Source organism: Pomacea canaliculata, linkage group LG2 (genome assembly GCF_003073045.1).
Source record: "Pomacea canaliculata isolate SZHN2017 linkage group LG2, ASM307304v1, whole genome shotgun sequence".
NCBI lineage: Eukaryota > Metazoa > Mollusca > Gastropoda > Architaenioglossa > Ampullariidae > Pomacea > Pomacea canaliculata.
The window spans coordinates 3672663-3684465 of record NC_037591.1 but is presented as its reverse complement, the minus strand read 5'-3'; the positions used below and the strand labels follow the sequence as shown (position 1 = coordinate 3684465).

The following is an 11803-nucleotide window of genomic DNA, read 5'->3' as shown; positions in this document are numbered from 1 at the left end:
GAAGTCCCCCGAGCCAGTCCGTTGACAGACCTCACAGGTAACCCTCATCCTTTGTTCTCGCGGGGTGTTTGTTTCTCCCTCTTTCCGTTTTTTCCGCGTACCGCAGTGCACGCCTCACCTGCCGTTGTCACCTCTCTCTCACCTTGTTGCCGACAGACGCCATTAGGTTTGCGAGCGCGTGCCCGGGACACAAACATCTGCTACGCGCGCGGGCGTGGCGACGTCATTGCAGGGCTGCACGCGCACCTGTCGTGTGTCGCGTGTCGCGTCCAACCAGCGTCACGCGGGGTCGCGCTTTGTGGAAACGAACTGCAAGGCTTTGGTTTGAGGTCCGTGATCACAACGACCCACAGAAACTTGATTTCGACTTCACACTGCTTCTGTGGCGCGTCCTGGTGGCAGATGAATCTAGTCAGATGGGTTAGGTCAGGGTGGACCATAGCAGGTAATGTGTGTGTGAGAGAGAGAAGGACAAATACTGGGTTAGTGTGTATGTGATGGGAGGGCAAGAGAAATTGGTGAATGAGTGAGAGAGTGAGAGATGGTGGGGGAGGAGGAGAAGCGAGGTTTAAAAAAAAATCCATGCCATTACGGATATGTTGATACCAACCCCAAGTAATATATATATATTATAATATATTATTATTCTAATATAACTATTGTTCCAAGTTTTATTTCAAATAATATGGCGGTGTCAACAAATCCTTGTGAACATTTATAGACCACACACTTGCCACTAAAAGCGTGACACAGTCCCCTGACTGAACGTGACACCACGTGACGGACCGAAGAGCCCGGGTAGAAAAAGGTTCACTTCCCGTTCTCCCCCTCTCTCTTCTTCCGCCTGTCTCTTTCCCTACCTCTCTCTCTCTCTCCTTTCACCTGTCTCTTTCCCTGCCTCTCTCTCTCCTTTCACCTGTTTCTTTCCATGCCTGATCTCTCTCCCTCAAATTGCGTTTGACGATGAGGATATTGTACCTTGAGGCAGCAGCTAATACTCCTGCTGGCGAACCCAGATGACAATCATCACAAAGCACGTGTAGACCAAGTCATTCAGAAATAAAGCCTAAAACTGTGAGAAATGTTTTAATTAATAACGCTTATAATACACAGAAAGAATTTTTTTTAATCTCGATCAAAACCAACCATAGTGTCTCGGTGTCCTTGATTGCATAAACAGTGAATCTTATCGTGCGCTCAGAATACCTTTTCCCGATATAGATAAGCACTTTTCGACATACTTTTAGTTGACATGGAAGAAATACTTTAATCTAATATGCACACCTCGCTAAGATTTGTGGATTTCACCTGATTCATAACGGTTCGACGCACGAGAAACGCGAATTTTATTCCGAAACAGCCCTGTTCTGTCCTGTTTGCCACGTGACCTAAACAATTTGGAAAACTGTTTCACTCCAATTCGTCGTTGTAAAACCCGCTCTCAAATTTCGTGTCGGTTTTCAATTTTTCATCATGGCTGCCAATTCCGCACGTCAGCCTGACTGAACGTTAAACCATTCATTTTAAGTGAATTGTTTATAAATTTATCATTGAAAGTCCCAAGAACTTTTCTAGCAAAAGACATTTTAGAAAAAAACAAACTTGGGGTCACATAACAGGGTTGACACAACACATTAATCATGGCTTCTACGGTACAGCCTTGCAATGTGAACTACTAGTTGGATCATCTGTTATCAGCTCACCACACATCATCGAGCGATCTTACTACAAAGTCTGACTTTCCAGAACTTACCTGTAACTTCCAGAACCATGAAGTCCTTTTGCTGCCTGCTTCTTCTGCTGATGACGACTGTGGTCCTTGCAGACAGCAAAGGTATGTGTGGCCTCCTCCATTACCTACTCACAAAGTTGATCTTTGAGCAGAGAGGAAACATGCTCTTTGAGGAAAGCCGAAACTTGGCGCAAAACAGCGTTTTAACCGATGATACTTTTATGTTCTTCGTAATTGCTACCACAAATAAGTGTTTGTCTCAGCTCTTTAAATGGAATATTTGGTGGGCAGGACGACAAATCCTGCGATCTTGTGAAGTAACGGTTACCGACATCCAATTCCCTATGGAATGAACTGTATTGATGTTTACCAACCACCATTCTCTTCTGTAAACTAATCTGAAATTAATTGCTCACCGATCTTGAAGCCGGCAAGCTCCAAATTAGTAGTCCGCTACTGTTACTATTTGGAAAGCCCTTCCAGTGAATAAACAAACACAAACAAGATTTCTATTAGATCGGTTCTATGACAGGAGCAGCTGTGTGGATCGAGCACTTGTTTTTCAAATGAATTTTGCCCTCTAGGACCAACTTCTGGCTACATATCTTTCATCCATTATGGCATTCTACAGAACTTCTATAGCGCTCTCTCAATAAACCTTACTTATATTTTTCTGAGAATTGTGTATGCGTGTTCATGATGCCTGCCCTATAAAGTGTTCTCAGGCGCATTCTTGCTAAGGTTTCCCATTCTCTTCGTGCAGATGTCTTGAGCAGATCGTCTAGAGATGTAACCGAATGCCAACAACAGGGTGGTCATTGCTTTCTCTGGGTGTCAACTCTCCACTGCCCAGGACACATTGCCAGAGAACTGTCCTGTGGCTCAGACCAACAATACTGTTGTGTGTTGTAAGTAGTATTCAACATGCTGATCTCTTAGCTACAAGCCATGAGCTGGTCAGAGAGAGTACATGCTAAAGAGCCGACAACAGTCGTGTTGATGAGCAGCAAGCTCATGTTAAATAGATAATGTGCTCAAGATCCTACATTAGTCATGAACACCAAGAACATATTCAGTCGAGGCCTGAGGTTTGTGATCCGTTGATCAATCGCCTTCGACTTGACGGAGGGCATTTATGTGCGTTGTTTTGTTCCCAGCACGCGCATGTCTGTAGTGAGTCAGAATGTAGACAGGTAAACAAGGTGATGTCAGGCTGCCAGGGGCCAGCACTCAGGTAACAACACAGATAGCAGTACAACTCGGAAAGCAAACGTAGCAACACACATAACAGCAGTATTATTGAAAAAAAATAATAATAAGAGGAGACCGTAATGCATTCTCTTTCGTTGTTTTTTTTTCTCTCTCTCTCTATGGATGCGTGAGTAGCAAGTACTATTGATGTCTGTAATATCTTGGTAATTATGACTATTTATGTACATGTATGCATATTGTGGTTAAGTGTCTCTTAGTTGCAGCACGGTCTGCACCAATAACATGCGTGTTGTTTACAGAAAACTTGTTTTGGCCCCTTTATGTTGTTTCAAGCGAGACTAACTTGATTACCTCCCTTCAGCCTTGAACACGAGGCTACAGTAAATAACATGTCAAGTGTGAGGTTGTTGGCCTCTCCCTCTCCCCCTAATCCCAAACTAGACCCACACACCGCAGAGAAAAACATGAAAATTTAAACATGTATTCTTCACTGGATGGTGCGTCTGTTTGAAGCGAAGGCAAGGAAAAGATGTGTAGGTCGTCTCCCTTTAACTCATTGGATTTATTCGTGCTTGTGTAGGTAGTTTTGTTTATTTGTTTGTTTATTTTTCATATGACTAGATAATATGTATATTGATTTACAGCTCCGCATAACTTAACTTTTATATATACATATGTCTGTTTACAGCTCCATATAACATGACCTCCTACTTATGAAATAAGACACACGAGTGCGGCAAGGACCACTCGTCTTCTCAAAGATGTCTTGAGGCTACTTTTGAACAGCACAACACGGCAACCTTTCCTGCATCAGAGAAGGACATCATTGAATACAAACTGGAACCTTTGAATAAAGATCTTGATTATAATTATAAATGATATGCTCTGCTTACTACAGCCGAGAGAGAAAGAGAGGAGTTCGGGGAAGAGAGAGAGATCCCCTGTGTAACAGAAGGCATGTGCATCATTGCGGGGAGTGTAGTGTTACAGTATTAATGAGTGTAGTGTACTGAGCTGTACATATACGAGCTAAGTGTACTGACAATATTTACAAATGTTATATGTTCATATGGTCTCAAAGCCTCGCATGTAGGACTGATAAATGGCTTTACTTGAATAAATCAAAACTACCACAAAACAACTCTGAACTGGGGAACATCCTTCACCGATAATCAGTCTTCTTCTGCTGGAAAAATCTAGAAGCAGTGTTTTCACAGCTCAAGCAGCAGCTGCGACATTTGAACTCTCAGTCTATCGATTGTCCCTCATTGACCTGAACCTTAAAAATAAAACATCGTGTGGCGATGTTTGTTTGCTTATGTGTGTGGTGACCCTTAAATCCGATTGAAATCCTATGTCGTCTGCCTGATCCTTACCAACGAGTGTTCCTATCTTTTATGGTTTTGTCTAGGGCTATGGATAGTGAGCGTTGCCTCAAAGGCAAGCATTTAAAAAAATTTTGGTGGCTCTAAATAAAAACATTTTATACAGAAGAAAATGCAACGTAGTTCTCAGAGCAAACTATAATAAAATATAATAGACGGTGGTGATGTGACAGGAAAACAAGAGAAAGAGAGGGGGAGGGAAGAGGAAGACAGGGGAGGACAGCGAGAATGACTTTCTTCAAAAGGCTGTGTACCCGTTGCTGTCACAGTGGGTATCATGTTTATTTCACTATTTTGATACACTGACGCCGCGCATGAATAAACTCGAATCAAATGAAATAACAGATCAAAAGTTGACAAAAAAAAAAAAAAAAAAAAAAAAAAACACACACAAATGGAAGAGGTTAGCTGGCAAAGCCGGTACCCCGACTATTACTTAACATGTGGGCAATCATTGACTTGTTCTCTGTATTCTTGTTCGTTTTCATGAGTTCAATAATTTCCCCAAAAGCGCAGAGCTGCACTGGAGAGAAAAATCAACGTTACGGATGTCCAAAGGGGCGTCACTCTCGGTGCAGCACTGGCGGCCAATGGCAAAGTGGTGTTGTCGCGAACGTAATCTCTCCCAAAAATGGCGGCTGATAACAACGGATACGCGAATCCTCGATCGCTTTTGATGATTTGGTCATGAAAACTCCACTCGCTAGCCTCGGCGAGACGTAAGGTAGTTGCCTTGTGAGGTGAGGAGGACTTCGGGATACAGAAACTCCGTGCTAAAGCTGCCGTTGATGGCGAGTCTTTGAAACAAAGTCGATGACTGGTTGGTAGGCGAACCACAACTTTGGCGAGACTGGTTTGCGCAACGGACGAGGGCGCAGATCTGCAGGTAATACTGACCCTCGTGCGTGTGGAGTCCGTCAAAAGCACCGAACGCAAACAGGTCGTCGGTCTGCGAGGTCTTTAGTCAGCTCATAGTCCAGACTACAGCAAACCTCCTCGTGACAGACCCGCAAAGCCTCCCTTTGTCTCAATGAGCTGCACGAAGTTAAAAAGATCGTGAAACAAGAATGAAACGAAGGCTATTTCCTTTGCTTCCCTCCATCATCCCTCACTCTTGTCACATTCTCGGAACTGACGGTTGAAGACGAGAACGAGACTGTGCTGTTGACGTCATTTCTGGGAGTCGGAGTGCCCTCTGGGGATGGCTTCGTCAGGATCTCGATTTCCGCTACAATCAGTCGCGGTTCGCTGGATATCGATGCATTGTGATAGAAAGCCGCCATGCCTGTAGGTGTGTAGATGCCGCTACCTTGAATCTGTAGGCCGGCCAGTGGATGTTGGCCGCCAGGAAGTTGACACCCAGGCCCCGCGCGAACGCGGAATGGAACTGCACGGATGCCAGGAGCGGGAGGGCATCCATCCATGCAGTAGGAAATGCGATGTTAGCGATTCCTTCCCTTACAACAGCTTCCACAGCTGGTGAGTAAAACAAGATGTCGAAGCACGTGAACATGCCCCAACGTCCGAACGGCGTCTGAAAGGAAACAACTTCCGCTTGGCGCGGCTCGTCGAACTGGTATTCAAAGAAGAGGTTTTTCTTGTGGTATCTGCAAGAGAGTGTCTGAACGACAATGAACAGCAGCAGTGACAGGACTGTTTGAAGTAATTATATCAAGCGTCTACTTTCTGCTGACATAACTATTTTCTTAATGTTTATAGTCAATCAGAAAATCCAATCACTTGATCTGGTACTTATATTGAAACAACCACCAAGAACAATCAAAAGTAAAATTATTTATATATCTATATCTTTATATATTTTTTAAAATGCTCTAGAGCTTAAAACATGCAAAACAATTGTTAAAATTCTCTTAATTTTGACGGATTATTTTTTAAAGTTTGATCCCTACCTTTATCTTTCACAAGAAGTAATTAGACGATTTATATTTACAATACGCTCTGTAGTATTTTAGAATCTTTTACAGTAAAGGGCTGCAGATTCCAGCAAAATGTCAATAAACCTTCTCTGTTGATTCCTGATAGTTGATTGTAAAGGCAGCAAAGGCAACTAAATCCATTGACATAAGTTTGTACAAAAACAAGAGAAGGAGCGAGACCATTCCTACTTTTTCTTTTATGTACGAGAATTAACCGTAGTTTAGAGACCTAACCTACATGTTCTGTCTGGACTGACATGATTGTAGTATTTTACCTGGCCACTAGTCGACCATTAGGGTCAAAGGCCACGTCGGTGTTGTACTGGAAGTACCCGTCTTTGCGACAGTTGGCGTTGACCTGTGGGTGACAAGGCTGGCGGTCGCCCATGTTTGCCACGATGTAAATGCTGTGGTTCTTGGCCATGCAGCTGAGTTCTTCTTGTACCTCTGTGTTCCTGCCGATCAAACAAACCCACATCGATTCAAAACACAGAAGAAAAAAACCAACAACAACAACAAATAAACAAACAAAAACAAAACAAAAAATTGTGCAGTTTTCTGTAGTTAAGCTTATCTACAGCAGAGCATTATAGAAATCAGATCCTATGTCTTACCTAACGCCTTCGTTTAGGTAAATCAGATACCCGTCTACTGGGTTAAGTCTTAGGCTCAAGAAGGTCTCGAACCGGCCACTTTGTGTTTAGAAACAGAACATAGTACTAACCAGTATTCTATCAGCGATATCTTCGTGACCCCATGCCGCTTACAGGGTTAAATGTTTGGATAACACTAGAATGAAAATGGATAAATAAAATATTGTGGTGTTATTGTCTGCGGGCAACAAAGGGGCAAATGAGTTCAACAGCGAAAGAAACCACCCTATATCTTTCCGCTTTCTGTTTAATGAATCCAAGTATGCCGGACTTCTTACGGGAAGCGATCAGGTTCGTCACATGGCACCCAGGTCTCAACCTTGGGGTCAGGGATGTACTCCAGGTATGGCTGGATAGATTCTCTGCTGAAAGCTACGCCATAAAGGCCATCTTCAGGAAACACAATAATATTAGCACCCTGTTGGAACAAAACATCACTTATACTTTGGTCACCATTGCAAAATAAACATTACACAATCTCCTTCGATGTATTGTTTAGAAAAAAATTGCTTCATAATCTGCTTGAATCGTCTGATTGACTTTTTTTTTTCAAAAGCAGAAGACATGATCTGCTTTGTTACAACATCATTAGCTGTCATTTTAAAAGAAAGACATTCTAAGCTGTGTGTATATTATTTATGTGCACAGGCTTCGTACAGCAACATCGCTGCTAATAACGTTTGTTGAATTTTTATCTTATATATATTACTTACCTGAAAGAAGAAATATTATAGGCACAGTCACAAATTTTATTGAAAAGCAAAAGTATAAAATCGTATACAGCAGCCGCATGAAAAAATATATCGGACTAGATTTTAACACAGGTTTACAGTCATATTCATGTGACACAATCACTTTCCGCCGGAAAGTCACTCACACAGTCACATCCGTGCTACGTATATAGTACTGAGGTTGTGTTGATATTTTAAAAAATAAAAATGAATGTCAATATGGAAGTTGTATCAGTCTGAAATTTAAAGATAACCTAGGTCTAAAGCTCCTGGCGGCTTCCCTGGGATTCTTTCTTACCTGGGCCCTGGCTGCTTGCGCCTGCTGTGCGTAGGTGGCCAGATTCTGCCTCATGATCGAGAGAGCTTCCGCGCGGGTCACGTTCTCCTTGGGGTCAGAGGGCATGGTCACTACATGTTCATACACCGCGGCCCTGAACTTTGGTGCTGTCTCGTCCACCTCGGTGCCCGCGCTGACCCTCAGAAGACTGAGAAACACCGTGACCCACAGTTCTTGATGAGTCCGTTTCATCCTGATCCCTATATTGTCAGTTCACTGTAAACAGAAATTACCAACCACAATTAGTGTATCATCATCACTGAAGATATGTCACGATCAGTGTCGATGGAGTTGTTGCTGTTATATTTGTATTTTTGTTTCCTCTTTTGTATACCATGCCCTCAAGGGATTGTCAAGACAAAATAAAACTGCTTGGAATCTTGTACAGAGTGGGATCAGTTTGAATCTCGTCTATTTTCGTGTCTGTTCATGTGGAACAAGTTGAATATTTTTGATATTGTGTTTAATAAGAGAAATTACACAGGACTCTTTCGTTTGCTTCAGCGAAGTCTCGTCCACCGATGATGTCAACTCGATCCCAGTGTCAGCTGATGACATGATATGTTGGACATTGCTCATAGCCATCTTGATTGTTATCACTAATATATATATAGCACTAACCTAACGGCACACCACCGATCACTTGAGTTCAAATCCTAACAATGACCGACACTTCCTCTCCCCCGCTGACGTCACACAGCACGTCACAGATGTTCTTGAGGGCGGTTTAAAATGGTTTTGCCCGCGCGATGGAAAGTATGAGTAAACGCAGTGCCAACAGCTAACGGTCACTTGCCCCCAGCTACTACATCGACAGGTGGGCGAGGTACAGGTACACAAACAACGCCGACTGCCCTGACAATAAAACGTCTTTCTCAGCTCACTTTAGTACTTGCTGTAGGGTCGAGAAGGGTGAGGCGAAACGGCTTCTATGTGAACATACTGTCGTGATCAGGACTGACAAATTAAATGTTTTCTCCATGAAATAAACAAAGAGAAAACAAAAATAAAAATGAGAATGATGAACAGAAGAAATAGCACAATCATACATATAACTGAATTTAAAGACAATTAATGTTTATTGGTTTCATCTCTTTATCTTTATGTACATCTTTCTTTGCTCACAAGAGGGGATAATAATATTTAACACTTTCAGTTTATTGCCCCTGATGACTGACCTAAAGTACACCTCGGTTTGAGTGCAATGTTCGTACTTTTATAAGTGGCCAACAATTCACGATTGCAGCATAGTGCTCCCACGGTCTTTTTTCTTCGCTTATCTAAACCGACAATTATGCCGGGTGGAGGTCATCGCTGCTCGCGTCTTCCTGAATCGAAAAAAACTGAGAACTGAACGGAGAAGACTTGTACAATCAAAAGCGATAGGACCAGTTTAGCACCCGTGGTTTTGCTTGTGTTCTCCCTTGTGAGAAGAGAGAGAGAACAAGAAAGGAGACAAAGACAAACAACTCCTACCTTCCCTCGCACGGGAGAAACCATTAAAAAACAAACAAACAAAAAACGAACATCGGCTTGTGAACTATCTAGCCGTACTCAGCTCCAGGTAAACTTTCGGAAACATTTCAACTGTAAATCAATGGGTCACAAAACGTGGCGTGAACCACTCTTCACGTTCGTCCTCTGGAGTGGTCGGCAGTTATTATTCCTTATCAAAACGACAAGGACATGCAGTCGTTTCTATAGCACGCAGATAAATTTTTCACGGAAGGTGAACCCCGTTTTCCTTGCATGCAGACTGAAAAAACAGACAAACAAAACCCACACACAATCTAAGTCTGGACACTACCAGAGCTAAATAACCTATGACCCCTAGGTTGATGTACAGGCAAACTCTGCACACGTTTTGCGCACTTGAAATATGTGAACGAAAACAAGTTGCAAAGAAGTGCAGAACTGTCTGTGAAAGCATGACCTTTAACCTCGATTTCCTCCTTTCTCTTGACCTTATCACGGAGTGCCCTGCTCCAACAGTTTTGTCTCCATTCGTCTCTAAGGTTATTGGGTGTTATCAGATTGACCCGACGTTCACAAGCCTGTTTGCCGACTTCCTGTGTCATTTTATTTTCAGATAGTTTGTATTTCTTTGGCAGGAGGCCTGCTCTCAAAATGTGTGATAACTAGCAGGTTGATGAATGAGCGTTTGAGATGTATTTTTACAAGGAGACAAAAAGGAAGAGACATATATCTACAATCTATCTATATCCAATAAATCTATCAAAGAATAACCGAGACAGGTATTTGTTTACCCCTGAGAGCTAGTCTTAAAAATTTTATGATGTTTACAAGTTCACATTGCTGCAATTAAAGGCTCAACGAGTAAAAATATAATTAAGCTTTGAATCACTCAGCACCCAATTACGGGTTTGTGGAAGAATCGTTTACTTATAATTTAAGCACTACCGTTATTTTACTTGCTGTGCAACAACTTTCCTTGTAAGTTACAGAATCATCAACAGAAAATAAGATATCAGAAAAACAAATCCTTTGATCGAAACTAGGTATGCGTCTCGCTGAAAATTAAAGATGGTTAATTGTTTATATTTCACATTAAATCAAGCGCAAAATAAAAAGAAAACTTTCACTGGCATTGTTCACGTGATTTTTTTTTTTTTACAACGTCAGTAGTTTGTTCTCTAACATTAACTCTTAGCCTTACCCTGACACTTCACATTAGTCCCAACCATTCTCTATTCTCGCTAATTTTCGCTCGGGAAAAGTAAATAGGATAGAAGTAGGTGTTTTATTGACAAAATAGACATATTTCTAGATTGTTCTATGAAAAACCACTTGGTGAGTGAATAGAACAGACTTTGAACTTTCACAACACGCCGTAATCTCAAAATGGCTAAATCTTAATATTTTCGACAATTTTTACCCAGGTGCCTGGCCTTAAAGTAAAACATCGTGTGCGATGTAAAGGAGAAAAAAAAATGTTCATCGTCCTCATCGCGACTCCCCATCCCCTCCATGCAAACTTCAACACGCCGTTTACTCGAGTCTAAGACGTAATAAACACGTAGTTTTAAAATCTGCATTTAAACTTGCCCAATCATTGTTCTGTCTGTTGACTAGAACCTGTACATTGATTAACCTAATTTGTAATGAAGTGGTGCTATCCACCTATATACCTGAAGTTTTGCGATATGGCGCGACGTACTCTCCCGTTGTCCTGCGAGAAGAGAGGAGGACACCTCGAAGTTGTTATCTGCTCGACTTCGCGGGCGGCTGTGGCTCACTACCTGACACTATCGTGATGTCATTCTCTGACTTACCAATCGGACTTGTGTCAATAATGCATATTCATGCTAGCGGATTGGAAGCTAAATGCTATTCCAAACTGAGGAAGTGTTTTCTGGGTCAGGCCAGCAAGGTGAAGATGGCGAGAGAAAATAGTCCGACTCATTCACATCACGCCCACTGTACAACATACACGTGATGTGCCTCGTCCCTACTTTCCAACTCGCTCTACACGAGAAAATGAACAATTAATGTTTCGAATGCATTACAATTCGACTGGGATGCATATAAATAAGAGAAAAAAAAACTATTAAAGTTCCAAGTGCAAACTTACATCTTTTACCAAACATGAAAGTAAAAGCGAAATATTTCTGTTGTTAATTGGAAATTGTGTGAGGAGCGGATTTAGTGTGTGTGTGGAAGACGCCGATGTTTACTGTCCGGACAGACTCGAGTGGTATCGCCCGTGCGAGGGAAGGGAGGAGTACATGGGGTGCGGACTGCTAGCTGTCAGTCGGTTCCTATACTACCCGGACAATAGGCGGGGTATCTCAGCAA

At 42.3% G+C, this 11803-nt stretch overlaps 1 protein-coding gene and 1 long non-coding RNA gene across 3 annotated transcripts; one reads left to right on the top strand and one right to left on the bottom strand.

The window, feature by feature from the left end:
* Positions 1 to 261: 261 nt before the first annotated feature.
* Positions 262 to 3813, top strand: LOC112557146. 2 transcript variants are annotated; one of them, XR_003097900.1, is made up of 4 exons: positions 262 to 445; positions 1699 to 1834; positions 2496 to 2640; positions 3633 to 3813. It is a non-coding gene; the product is annotated as an uncharacterized LOC112557146 (long non-coding RNA). The 2 variants fall into 2 exon arrangements; XR_003097901.1 differs by lacking the exon at positions 262 to 445 and adding an exon at positions 1056 to 1074.
* Positions 3814 to 4915: 1102 nt separating this feature from the next.
* Positions 4916 to 11421, bottom strand: LOC112557879 (pantetheinase-like). Its single transcript, XM_025227976.1, is given in 6 exon segments — positions 4916 to 5653; positions 5656 to 5936; positions 6542 to 6721; positions 7198 to 7337; positions 7949 to 8203; positions 11137 to 11421. Coding segments are annotated over 5 exon segments (1077 nt in total). The 5' UTR covers positions 8180 to 8203; positions 11137 to 11421; the 3' UTR covers positions 4916 to 5408.
* Positions 11422 to 11803: the final 382 nt, after the last annotated feature.